The sequence below is a fragment of the Chelonoidis abingdonii genome, chromosome 10 (assembly GCF_003597395.2).
Source record: "Chelonoidis abingdonii isolate Lonesome George chromosome 10, CheloAbing_2.0, whole genome shotgun sequence".
Classification (NCBI taxonomy): Eukaryota; Metazoa; Chordata; order Testudines; family Testudinidae; genus Chelonoidis; species Chelonoidis abingdonii.
In genome coordinates this window covers 59,841,215-59,855,969 of record NC_133778.1, presented here as the reverse complement: position 1 = coordinate 59,855,969, position 14,755 = coordinate 59,841,215, and the positions used below count along the sequence as shown (strand labels likewise).

At 42.3% G+C, this 14,755-nt stretch overlaps 1 protein-coding gene across 1 annotated transcript in view; it reads right to left on the bottom strand.

Annotated features, from left to right (window-relative positions):
* The window catches only part of LRP1B (LDL receptor related protein 1B), a 1,355,016-nt gene that overhangs the window by 208,219 nt on the left and 1,132,042 nt on the right, over positions 1-14,755 (bottom strand). The window contains 1 exon segment of the mRNA XM_075069829.1: positions 1,666-1,847. Coding sequence (XP_074925930.1) covers positions 1,666-1,847 — 182 coding nt within the window.

Sequence of the window (14,755 nt, the reverse complement as noted above, 5' to 3'; positions counted from 1 at the left end):
ATTTCAGATGCAGCAGTCAATGCTACTTGCAAATTTTATTTATCTGAACAAGGGTTCAGTTACTTCATGCCATTATTTTTATCAAATAACCCTAAGTGATATTCTTGTTAAAAATGATCTACACTGTAAACAGCCATTTTAAGAGCTGAAAATTTATTACGGGAAACAAGCAAACAGATTTTTAATGACTTTTTCAACTACATTAACACTGATCTGTTAGTGGCCATTGTTTATACATATATTTATTGGTGACTTGAGTGTGCTTCCTGTTTATGAGGCAACAACTGTACACCAAGCTAAATAAACCCAGGCAGTAAATGTTGTGAGGCTACAGTTATCACTTCATAAACAGGAAGCACCAGCAAGTCATTGGTACACTGCAATGTCTCACTTAGAAATTAACATTTTCTTTTGCTATTAGCTGGGAAAAGTGGGAAGTTATTTATTTATTTATTATTATTATTATTATTTACTACTACTACTATTAGTAGCAGGTTATTGTCAGCAATGAGTTGGTGCTTTACAGACAGGTATGACAAGAAAGCCTCAGCACTGGAAAGCTTACAATCAGATATCTTATGAAATTGTGTTTGTTGTGAGCAAAATTATTTACTTCATTGATTTTTACAGTAATTTTGTCCAGTACAAAAATATCTGGGTGTATATCAATTCTCAAATGGTCAGTGATTTTTGACAGACACTGCACTTTTAAAAAAAAGAACTCTAGCTGTGAGTTAGTCAGTGCCCATTATTCCTATGACTCTGGTTCAGTAAAGATTTAGATTGGGAAGAAAACAATAATGGTGATATTCAAACTGCATGTAGAAACCTAACGTAGATGAAATATTTAACAATTTTGACATTTAAATTGTTATCTGTATGCTTCAGGATAACAAGTTATTTAAATGATGGGGCACTTCCTACGTTTCAGAACTATTGTTTCGATCTGACTCTTCTGTAGGTTTAAGCAAGGCAGCACTGGATCTGTTAACACACTCTTTTTGTTTGTACATTTTCCATGAGAGCTAAAATTATAGAGAAGCTAATAGTGAACTCCGAGAAGTGCCATTTTTGAATGCCACCAAAGGCCAACTCAGGTCAACCACTACTGTTTGTATTTAAAAAAAATCACCATATTGCACATATTAAAATAATGGCAAAAACTATTTAAGTCAGGAACATTATTAAACGTTTTTCATCCTTGCACTAATATATGCAGAAGAAATCTGAAGAGTGTTTTTTAAAGACACGTGGCATTTCACTGCCCACTATTAATTTGGATAACAGCAAATGTAGAAAAGAGTAGCCATCATGTAACTCACTGCAGTAGATGTTAAATAAAATGTAATCATGCTTAATGTTTCATATTTAACATGACACAAATATCATATGATCCACACAAATACCACACAAATTATCTTGTAACAAGATGTGTTATGATACAGCAACAGTGATTTTTTTCTATAACCTGCATTAATCTCCATGGCTATTGCTTTTTATAACATATGAAGACACAGTTAACATCTTTTGTGTAATTTTAGCTTGCTCATATACAATAAACCTACTTAGATAGTGATAGCTTTGCACTGGGGAAAAATATATTTGAGGACTTCAATGACAATTCATTATCTAGTTCTGATTTTATATTAAACTATTGTTCCATACCCAGCTTGAGGATCTAAAGATAGATCTCTAGGAAACTTCACCCTTTTTTTCACAAGAACAGTGGGGTATAAGCCATTGAGTTTTGATACTTCGATAATCCTTTTTTCTGCATCAGACCAATAGAGATTCTTTCCAATCCAGTCGACAGCTAGTGCATTGGGAATAGCTGTGTTATGTACTACCTAGAAGAGTTAAGATGCACAAAGTTAATACAAACTTTTGTACTGGTGACCCCTTTCACACAGCAAGCCTTTGAGTACGACCCCACTTATAAATTAAAAACTCTTTTTAATATATTTATTGCCAAAGCGGGGTTTGCGGTGATGGCTGATAGCTTGCAACCCCCCATATAATAACCTTATGACCCCCTGAGGGGCCTGACCCCCAGTTTGAGAACCCCTGAGTTAATCAATTACAAAAAAATTATTAACAACCAAACTGATTTGTGTGCGTTTCAAAATGTTTAAGAGAAGAATACAGGATCCACTGTGAAGTTCTGTGGAAAAAAGTTATACAATAATAAAAAAGTCTGATATTTTTAAGAAGTGGATTTATTTAACAAAGATGATGAATGTACTTTCTGTCACAGAGGGAGAATGGGGAATCCTAAACTGCAGACTGAACCTGGAATGCCACTGGATTAGATTTAGTTTTTGGGGGTACTTTTTCTTTTGTTTTGTTGAAATCTTCCTTGTCACACAAAAAATGTTCCTTTTAGAATAAACTTGTTTTTTAAAATTTCCTATCATTATGGAACACTGAAAAGGCAAGGATTTTCCACTCTCAGGATAGCTGTTTCTTGCTAATGTTCCATTCCCCCCTCTCTCAAGAGTACAATGGGACATATCCCTCTTCATTGTGACAGTGATGCCAATACTTCAAGGCATGCATGCGTAAAAGTACACACTTTTTGCAAAGAGGTGGAAATGTCCTAATGGTAAGTAAGTTATCTCGCAATATTAGGCAGTTCCCAAATAATGTAACTGGCTGAAATTAGGAAGTAGAAGCTTTTTAGCAAGTTAGAACTGATGAATTATATGCAAACTATCAGGAAGGAATTTTGAGGGCAGAAGTAATTGAGTATCCCAGTAAAATAGTTTATGGTCTATGGACTAGAGATGGGTTGACCTCAAAAGATGTGATTCTTTGGATGCTTCTGTGGGACTTAATCAAATATATTTAAAAGATATTTGGACTACAAATCTCTTCATCACAGGATTTTTTTAAAAGGTCTTCTTGCACTATTTGCTTTTGGTTGGCTGGACATACTGTGCTCCAGGTCTTCAGACCCACTGATGTCATGCCAAAAAGACGATGAAGCCAACAAACAGCCAACTCAGGAGTCTTCTGGCAGTACAAAGCTGGTGTTGCTGTCTCTACACTGCCCCTTCACAATTCCTAGAGCTGGGGACATTAGAACTGTGAAAGGGGAACAGGGCATAGCTAGTGTACTCCTGTTTGGAGTAATGGTATTTTGGGGCCCTTGTTCCAGAACAACACAGAGTAGCCATGTGTGTCTTTTTAAGTTGTGCCAGTGGCTAAAATGGCCCCAAGCCAGCCCAAGGATTATGGAGTGCCACAGCCTAGAACTGAACCCTATAGATGAAACTCAACTCAGTTTAGAGGGCCTGCACAACAACCTATGTACCACTGAATCTCTTTATGTACGGCTTAAGTTGTGCAGAGAATATGCTGCTATTCTTCTGTGCCCTGAACACTCCCTCTCCTAATATCTCATATTTTCTCTAAGCTTCAAAATTCTACCCATTTAAGTCTATAACACTAAAATATAATCGAAACAACGTAGTAGAGAACCATTCTATTTCTCCATCCCTGGAAATAGCCAAGCCTTTTTAAACACCGTGTAGTGTGATCATTCAAATATTTTAGCTTATCTTCAAGCCTTTGTTCTGGTCACCGAAGTAGCACTTGTAAATGCTTTTGCACTAGAATCTAAAATCAACAGGCAAATCTGAAGCACATAGTAGACTACTTTTTTTACTTGTATATAACTTTTGTGGCAATTAAGACTTCTCCAATTTTAACTATAGATGTAGGCTGCAAGATAATCTACTTCAACCATTACTACAGATGTGTTCAATAAATATTCAGAGACAAAAAGGTGGGTGAGGTAATATCTTTTCTTAGATCAAATGTTTGCGGTGAAAGAGACAAGACTGTGGACTCCACAGAGCACTTGTCTCACCAACAGAAGTTGGTCCAATAAAAAATATTATCCACATCGTCTCTCTCTCATATACTGGGCCCAACATGGCTACAACAACACTACAAATAAAAAATAATAAGTTCTTTATTACTTGACAAGATCACTTTAAAATTGTCCTGTTTTGGACAGCAGATTTTATTGATATGGACAAAGGGATGGAACATTTTTTATTTCCTAATGCCTGAACATTCCCAACCTTATAGTTCACAACGTTCCAAACCTTTACATAGGGACATTCAATAATTTTACAGAAACTGGATGATTCTAGAAACTCTCTTACAATTTACAAAAGCAGCAGAGAATCCTGTGGCACCTTATAGACTAACAGATGTTTTGGAGCGTGAGCTTTTGTGAGTGAATACCCACTCTTCGGTTCAATCAGGGAGGATGGGGCCCTGTTCTAGCAGTAGAGGTGTGAAAACCAAGGAGGAGAAACTGGTTCTGTAATTGGCAAGCCATTCACAGTCTTTGTTTAGTCCAGAGCTGATGGTGTCAAATTTGCAGATGAACTGAAGCTCAGCAGTTCTCTTTGAAGTCTGGTCCTGAAGTTTTTTTGCTGCAGGATGGCCACCTTAAGGTCTGCTATAGTGTGGCCAGGGAGTTGAAGTGCTCTCCTACAGTTTTTGTATATTGCCATTCCTGATATCTGATTTGTGTCCATTTATCCTTTTCCGTAGTGACTGTCCAGTTTGGCCGATGTACATAGCAGAGGGGCATTGCTGGCATATGATGGCGTATATTACATTGGTGGACGTGCAGGTGAATGAACCAGTGATGGTATGGCTGATCTGGTTAGGTCCTGTGATGGTGTCGCTGGTGTAGATATGTGGGCAGAGTTGGCATCGAGGTTTGTTGCATGGATTGGTTCCTGAGCTAGAGTTACTATGGTACGGTGTGCAGTTGCTGGTGAGAATACGTTTCAGGTTGGCAGGTTGTCTGTGGGCAAGGATTGGCCTGCCACCCAAGACCTGTGAAAGTGTGGGATCATTGTCCAGGATGGGTTGTAGATCCCTGATGATGCGTTGGAGGGTTTTAGCTGGGGGCTGTATGTGATGGCCAGTGGAGTCCTGTTGGTTTCTTTCTTGGGTTTTGTCTTGCAGTAGGAGGCTTCTGGGTACACGTCTGGCTCTGTTGATCTGTTTCCTAATTTCCTCGTGCGGGTATTGTAGTTTTGAGAATGCTTGGTGGAGATTTTGTAGGTGTTGGTCTCTGTCTGAGGGGTTAGAGCAGATGCGGTTGTACCTCAGTGCTTGGCTGTAGACAATGGATCGTGTGATGTGCCCGGGATGGAAGCTGGAGGCATGAAGGTAGGCATAGCGGTCGGTAGGTTTTCGATATAGGGTGGTGTTAATGTGACCATCACTTATTTGCACCGTGGTGTCTAGAAAGTGGACCTCCTGTGTAGATGGTCCAGGCTGAGGTTGATGGTGGGGTGGAAGTTGTTGAAATCGTGGTGGAATTTTTCTAGAGTCTCCTTCCCATGGGTCCAGATGATGAAGATGTCATCAATGTAGCGTAGGTAGAGAAGGGGCGTGAGTGGACGAGAGCTGAGGAAGCGTTGTTCCAGGTCAGCCATAAAAATATTGGCATATTGTGGGGCCATGCGGGTGCCCATAGCAGTGCCACTGATCTGGAGATATATATTGTCATCAAACTTGAAATAGTTGTGTGTGAGTATAAAGGCACAGAGCTCAGCAGCCAGTTGTGCTGTGGCATCATCAGGGATACTGTTCCTGACAGCTTGTATTCCATCTGTGTGTGGGATGTTGTGTAGAGAGCCTCTACATCCATGGTGGCTAGGATGGTGTTTTCTGGGAGGTGACCAATGCATTGTAGTTTCCTCAGGAAATCAGTGGTGTCACGGAGATAGCTGGGAGTGCTGGTGGCATAGGGTCTGAGTAGAGAGTCCACATATCCAGACAGTCCTTCAGTGAGAGTGCCAATGCCCGAGATGATGGGGCGTCCAGGATTTCCGGGTTTGTGGATCTTGGGTAGTAGATAGAATAACCCTGGTCGGGGCTCTAAGGTATGCTGATTTGTTCCGGTGTTAGTGTAGGGAGTGTCCTGAGTAGATGGTGCAGTTTTTCCTTAGTGTATTCCTCAGTGGGATCTAAGGGAAGTGGCCTGTAGAATTTGGTATTGGAGAGTTGTCTGGCGGCCTCCTTTTGGTAAGTCAGACCTGTTCATGATGATGCACACACAGCACCTCCTTTATCAGCTCTTGATGATAATGTCAGGGTGGTTTCTGAGGCTGTGGATGGCCTTTACTTAGGTTTATGAGGCACAACTATTTCAATTTTGCCTGTGCACGTGAGCATTCAATGTATAGGTCCAGACTGTCATTTCGACCCAGATCCAGTGGAGTTCTTCTTCTTGTGCTGCTATGGGAGGGTACCTGTGTATCAGTGCCCCACAACTGCCAATATTTTTATGGCTGACCTGGAACAACGCTTCCTCAGCTCTCGTCCACTCACGCCCCTTCTCTACCTAGCTACATTGATGACATCTTCATCATCTGGACCCATGGAAGGAGACTCTAGAAAAATTCCACCACGATTTCAACAACTTCCACCCCACCATCAACCTCAGCCTGGACCAATCTACATGGGAGGTCCACTTTCTAGACACCACGGTGCAAATAAGTGATGGTCACATTAACACCACCCTATATCGAAAAACCTACCGACCGCTATGCCTACCTTCATGCCTCCAGCTTCCATCCCGGGCACATCACACGATCCATTGTCTACAGCCAAGCACTGAGGTACAACCGCATCTGCTCTAACCCCTCAGACAGAGACCAACACCTACAAAATCTCCACCAAGCATTCTCAAAACTACAATACCCGCACGAGGAAATTAGGAAACAGATCAACAGAGCCAGACGTGTACCCAGAAGCCTCCTACTGCAAGACAAACCCAAGAAAGAAACCAACAGGACTCCACTGGCCATCACATACAGCCCCCAGCTAAAACCCCTCCAACGCATCATCAGGGATCTACAACCCATCCTGGACAATGATCCCACACTTTCACAGGTCTTGGGTGGCAGGCCAATCCTTGCCCACAGACAACCTGCCAACCTGAAACGTATTCTCACCAGCAACTGCACACCGTACCATAGTAACTCTAGCTCAGGAACCAATCCATGCAACAAACCTCGATGCCAACTCTGCCCACATATCTACACCAGCGACACCATCACAGGACCTAACCAGATCAGCCATACCATCACTGGTTCATTCACCTGCACGTCCACCAATGTAATATACGCCATCATATGCCAGCAATGCCCCTCTGCTATGTACATCGGCCAAACTGGACAGTCACTACGGAAAGGATAAATGGACACAAATCAGATATCAGGAATGGCAATATACAAAAACCTGTAGGAGAGCACTTCAACCTCCCTGGCCACACTATAGCAGACCTTAAGGTGGCCATCCTGCAGCAAAAAAACTTCAGGACCAGACTTCAAAGAGAAACTGCTGAGCTTCAGTTCATCTGCAAATTTGACACCATCAGCTCTGGACTAAACAAAGACTGTGAATGGCTGCCAATTACAGAACCAGTTTCTCCTCCCTTGGTTTTCACACCTCTACTGCTAGAACAGGGCCCCATCCTCCCTGATTGAACTAACCTCGTTATCTCTAGCTTGCTTGCTAGCATATATATACCTACCCCTGGAAATTTCCACTCCCTGTGTCTGACGAAGTGGGTATTCACTCATGAAAGCTCACGCTCCAAAACGTCTGCTAGTCTATAAGGTGCCACAGGATTTTCTGCTGCTTTTACAGATCCAGACTAACACGGCTACCCCTCTGATACTTACAGTTTACAGTGATTTAGTCATCTTAACTGAAAACAGCAACTCAAATAACTGGATTCTTTTTTTCTATTGTCCTTCCTCTCAAAGGATTTTGAAATTGCTCCTTTAGAGTTATTTCAGACACTGAGATATACGTATGTGATATTTTTATTAAAAACATTAAAAAATGTAAATTTTACATCAATATCTTTGATTTTAGAGGGTTTTTTTATTTCAAGAAAACAATTTGCATTTGAATCTCATGTAATACATAAAAGTTTATATCCTTTTACCTTTAAATCTGTTTCTTTGAAAAGTTACTCACTTGTATAGTAAATGGAGTTCTTCACTGTAGCATGATTTAGGGTGTAATGATAATATTAATTTGGATAATATGGGAATTTATTTATTTGATTTGATTTGATTTTAATAATACTATTAATAATTATTATCTTCAATATTAATTTGTATGGATTTTAGGATCGCCAATCTGTTTGATCAGAAGATAAAAGTTCTTGTCCTGAATCAGGCTCCACAGAATTTATAAAGGACCCTCGGGGGTATGACAGGAAGCTCACACTGAGACAGATATAGCCTTAAAGACTTTTTGTTAAAATGAATAATAGTAAGTAAATGGTAAAATACCCAGGGTTACAAAGTTACAATTGCATTACTGCTATTCAAAAGATACATATGATAATATAGTATTATATGCAACAAAACTTTTGTTAATATACTCACACTCTTCCTTGATAACCTGGTGGTAAGAGACACAGGAACAGCCTTGTGGTTCAGGTTTCTCAATTCTTGAGTGAGGGATGCAGTGCTTAGAAAATGCTAAGAGCTATCAAAGCTGACTAGGGTTTACTTGACTAACTTAAACTTAAATCAAAACGTAATAAACAAACTAAGAATAAAACTCAGGGAAATCAAGTTTAGCCTAGTTCCTTTGAAACTTAAAGTTTAAGAAGAACAAGTATAGCCTACTAATAGTAGCAGTCATCATAGATAGACAGAATAGATAGAGTGGAGGAAGTAAGTGAGAACAGAGTAAAGTGAGAATGTAGATGGAGGAAAGTGAGAACTGGAGCACTCTGTTGAGGCAGGTCACCCCTTTCTATAGGGCAAATGCTGGAAATCCTTCCTTTTATGCCCAAATTTCATTCCTCACCCAAAGAAATGTTAGGGTACACTTACCACATAGGCTAATACGTATGTGTGTATTGATGACAGGTATGTACGCACATCTGTCTCTTGTGGTGTACTTGTTAAGTCTGTGGGTACAACATTGAAACCCCCCCTATGTCATTCTCCATTGTCTATTGGTCTAAATAAAGGGTCATGGACATAGGCATGAGTACTCATCTATTTAGGTAATGAGATATAGATCAACTTTGCTTTCTAAGTAAAAGGTCTTAATATAGATATGCTAAGTTTGCCTTAGCTTAACATACAGAATATGGCCAGTAGGTTTCTTGCATTACAGTCAAACTTACTTTAATATAAATGTATAAACCTATTATAATAAATCAAATACTAAACTGTAAGAAAAGTTATATATATACAAGCTAGCAGGTTAGTCCTATAGGCTACATCACATTGACTATCTAGAGCAACTGGATAGTGTAGTTGTTAAAAACGCCGCCCTTTGATACGAGAGAGCGTGGGTTCAAATCCTGGTTGGTACCCAACTTTCCAGTAGGGTTCCTTGGGCAAAAGACCCCCTAACGCTTCACCTGCCAACCTCAAATATGAGAGTGACACGAACTAGGAGAGTCATGCCGGCTCAGACGTCGCCCGGATTAACAAGGTCCGCGCCAGATGTTGAGGAACCAGGACAATCTGACGATAAGTGGGCTACTGGAACAAACCATTCATGGACGAGACAAGAGAACCTGGAATTGATGGAATGCTACTACAACAGTAGACCTAATGAGAGGGGATATATGAAACGTATGAGGGGACTGTGGATGGACAAAAGACCTACATCCACACTTACTGAGAAACAGCTAGTTACCCAACGCTTCAACATAGTAAAGAGGAAGCTGCTCTCACAGCTTGAGATAGACCAACTCCACATTACATCCCAGACTCAAGAAGACCTGGAAGAACAAGTGGATGTGCAGCCCACACCTGAAGCTGAAACTTCACTGCCACCCCCTCCATTGCAGAGCACAGCAGCTGATATGAGGCATAAGATCATGGAGAAACTAGCTACAGTCAATCCTCGAGACTGATTACCAAGGCTCAGTGGAGAAGTACCATCAGATAGTATGTTAGAAGATGCCAATAGAGCCCTCATGACAATCCCTACTACCACCATAACTCAAACCAATGAACTGGTATACGCTACAGCCTCTGTAATCCTGGAGATGCTTGGCTACACGATCAAGAAGAACAACAGTATGTACCCACCCTGGAAAATGAGGTTGGAGGATAAGATCAAGGCGACTCGGAGAGAAGTTAGTCAGCTGGTGGAACTACAGAAGGGTGTAGAGATTAAGGATAAGACTCGGCTACTGAAAAAATACAAGGGCCTGACTCCATCTGAAGCCCTAGAGACTGCTAAACAAAGGCTCACAGCACTGGCTACCAGGCTAAGGAGATACACTAGAGAAGCAGAGGCCAAAAAAGTAAATGCCCTGTTCTCCAAAGAACCATCCAAGGTGTACTCCCAACTGCAGTGCAACAACACAATAACAGCAGAGCCACCAGCAGCAGAAACTGAACAGTACTGGAAGAACATATGGGAGAAAGAGAAGACTCATAACACCAGTGCAAAGTGGCTGCAGGACCTGAGAACAGAGCACAGCAATCTCCCAGAACAGAAACCAGTCACCATCACAGTAGAAGACATCCAGCAGCGGGTCAAGAACATGAAGAGCTGGACAGCACCTGGACCAGACATGATCCACACCTACTGGCTAAAGAAACTAACAGCAGTGCATGAACGCCTAGCAGCACAGATGAACCAGCTGCTAGCAGCAGGCTCCCACCCAAACTGGCTAACACAAGGAAGGACAGTACTGATCATGAAAGACCCCTGCAAGGGGACAGAACCGTCCAACTACCGGCCAATAACCTGCCTCCCCACAACATGGAAAGTCCTATCAGGCACCATAGCTGCCAAGCTACAGGACCACATGGGCCAGTACATGAGCACAGCTCAGAAGGGCATTGGGAACAACACCAGAGGCTCAAAACACCAGTTGCTCATAGATAGAGCAGTCGCCCAAGACTCAAGGTCTAGACAGACCAATCTGAGCACAGCCTGGATTGACTACAGGAAAGCCTATGACTCAATGCCGCACACGTGGATCTGTGAATGTCTGGCGCTATACAAAGTCAACAGGACACTAAGGACCTTCCTCAAGAACTCAATGGGACTATGGAAGACAACACTAGAAGTCAACTCAAGGCAACTTGCACAAGTGGCCATCAAGTGCGGCATATACCAAGGTGATGCACTGTCCCCGCTGCTGTTCTGCATAGGCTTAAACCCCCTCAGCCAGATAATCACAAGGACTGGATACGGGTACAGGTTCAGGAGTGGAACTACCATCAGCCACCTCCTCTACATGGATGACATCAAGCTGTATGCTAAGAATGAACGAGACATCGACTCGCTAATCCACCTGACGCGGATCTACAGTGAGGATATCGGGATGTCATTCGGACTGGAGAAGTGTGGCCGGATGGTAGTGAAGAGAGGGAAAGTAGTCAAGACTGATGGGGTGGAACTACCAGCGGGCCACATAGCAGACATACAGACCAGCTACAAGTACCTTGGCGTCCCACAGTCACATGGAAACCACGATGAGGAGGCAAGGAAGACAGCAACATCCAAGTATCACCAAAGGATAAGACAGGTCCTGAAGAGCCAGCTCAGTGGGAAGAACAAGATCCACGCCATCAACGGATACGCCCTGCCGGTCATCAGATACCCTGCCGGTATAGTGAGCTGGCCAAAGGAGGACATGGAGGCTGCCGATGTGAAAACCCGGAAGCTCCTCACAATGCACGGAGGTTTCCACCCCAAGTCCAACACCCAGAGACTGTATACCAGCCGGAAAGAAGGCGGGCGGGGCTTGGTGAGCGTCAAAGCCACTGTCCTGGATGAAACCCGGAACATCCAGGAGTACATCAGTAAGATGGCCCCCAAAGATGAGCTGCTGAGAGAATGCCTGAGGCAGCAGCAGACATGGGAGGAAGACCAAGCAGAAGAAGTGCCATGGCAAGACAAGACCCTGCATGGGATGTACTATCGACAGAGAGCTGAGGTGGCTGACATTGGGAAATCCTACCAGTGGCTGGAAAGGGCTGGACTAAAAGACAGCACTGAGGCACTGATCATAGCAGCACAGGAACAGGCACTGAGCACCAGATCCATTGAAGCAGGGGTCTACCACACTAGAGAGGACCCAAGGTGCAGACTGTGCAGAGAGGCCTCAGAGACAGTCCAACACATAGTGGCAGGATGTAAGATGCAGGCAGGAACAGCATACACTGAACGGCACAACCAAGTGGCTGGCATTGTGTACAGGAACATCTGCACAGCTTATGGGCTAGACCCTCCCAAGACCAGATGGGAGATTCCACAGAAGGTTGTGGAGAATAGCAGGGCTAAGATTCTGTGGGACTTCCAGATCCAGACGGACAGGCAGGTACTGGCCAATCAACCAGACATCGTGGTAATAGACAAGGACCAGAAGACAGCGGTGGTGATAGATATAGCAGTGCCAAGTGACAGCAACATCAGGAAGAAGGAATATGAGAAGCTGGAGAAGTACCAGGGCCTGAAAGAGGAACTAGAGAGGATGTGGAAAGTGAAGGCCAAAGTGGTCCCAGTGGTGGTAGGAGCTCTCGGGGCTGTGACTCCTAAGCTGGGTGAGTGGCTCCCACAGATCCCAGGAACAACATCAGAGCTCTCTGTCCAGAAGAGTGCAGTGCCAGAAACAGCTAAGATACTGTGCAGAACTCTCAAACTCCCAGGCCTCTGGTAGAGGACCCGAGGTTGAGGAAGACACATACCACCCATAGGGGTGAGAGGGGAATTTTTTTTATATATTTTCCACTTCTGGTGTACATTTGCCTTGAGTGCTCTTGTACTCTTTATCAAGGGAATAGAGAACAGAGAGGCCTAACTGCCTTCTCTTCCACAGAATCCAGATGTCTGAGAATCACAGAAATGTAGGGCTGGAAGGGACCTCGAGAGATCATCTAGTCCACTTCGCAGGCTTGGATCACGTAAATGATCCCTGACAGGTGTTTGTCTGACCTGTTCTTAAAAATCTCCAATGACATGGATTCCACAATATGTGCTGGAAGCCTCTCCCAGTGCTTAAACATCCTCATAATTAGAAAGTTATTCCAAATATCAACTTAAATCCCCTTGTTACAGATAAAGTTGAAAACTACTTGTTCTCCCTTTAGTAGACATGGAGAACAATTGACCATCATTCTATTTATAACAGCCCATAGTGTATTTAAAGGCAGTTGTCAAGTCCCCTCTCAGTATTCTTTTCTCAAGACTATGCACGCACAGTTTTTTTTTTGTTTTTTTTTTTAACTTTTCCTCGTAGGTATTCTAAATCTTTTATCATTCTTGTGCTCTCCTCTGGACTCTCTTCAATTTGTCCACATCTATTCTGAACTGTGGCACTCAGAATTAGATACAATCGTCCAACTGAAGCCTAACCAGTGCTGAGTAAAGCACATAATTAATTCCCGTCTTACACATGACACTCATGTTCATACACTGCAGAATATTAGCCTTTACTGCAGTGGTTTTACATTGTTGACTTATATTCTATTTATGAATCACTTTAACCCCCAGATCATTTTCAGCATTACCACCACCTGTAGCTAGGGTGACCAGCCAGAAAGTGTGAAAAATCAGGATGGGAGTGGGGGGTAATAGGAGCCTATATAAGAAAAAGACTCAAAAATCGGGACTGTCTATATAAAATTGGGACATCTGGTCACCCTGGTAGCTTTGTATTTATTTTTCCTTCCCAAGTGTAGTACTTTACACTTGCCTTCGTTGAATTTCATCTTGTTGATTTCAGACCAATTCTCTAATTTGTCAAGGTAATTTTAAATTTTAATCTGTCCTCCAAAGTGCTTGCATGCACTTCTTTTCAGCATCATGTCACCTGTAAACTGTATAGGCATACTCTCTACTTCATTATCCAAGTTGTTAATGAAAATATTGAATAGGACTGGAGTGAGGACAGATCCCTTTGGGACCTCACTATATACTTCCTCAACAATGAACCACTGATAACTACTCTTTGAGCATGATCTTTAAATCAGTTATGCACCCACCATATCGTAATTTCATCTAGATCACATTTCCTTAGTTTGCTTGTGAGAATATCATGTGAGACTTTGTCAAAAGCCTTACTAAACTCAAGCTATATCACATCTACAGCTTACTCCCATCCACTAGGCCAGTAACCCTGTCAAAAATGTAGGATTCCCCACCCGAGTGGAAGGCAGACAGATCATGGAATATTCCATGACCTGTCTGCCTTCCACTCAGACATACACACACACACAAACAGGATACAGGTAAGTAATTTTTCTTCCAGTGTTGGTTGATAGATTGATCAATTGATCTAGATTCATTCCACTCTTGGTAACTCAGAAGCAATGATCTAAGGAAGTGAGTGCTAAGAGTCTACCTAAAGAGAGACTATATACAGCTCTGCCAAAAAAGAGTATCTGATATCAATGCTTCTAATGATGGAATGCTGCTTCATTAACGTACAAACTCCCTCAAGTGGCAACCTTACAGATGTTTATAACTGGAATATTTCACAGCAGTGCTGCACATTCTGTCCAAGCCCTAATAGAATGAGCCATAATCTGATCTGGGGGTTCTAGACTAGCTATATAATAATGGGCCTTAACACAACACAAAATCTATTTAGATAGTTTTATGGTTGAAACTGGATGACCCTTCATTCTCTCAGCAATTGCTATAAACAATTCTGGGAAAGTTCAGAAAGATTTAGTTCTTTATAAATAAAAGGCAAATAAAATAGGTGCAT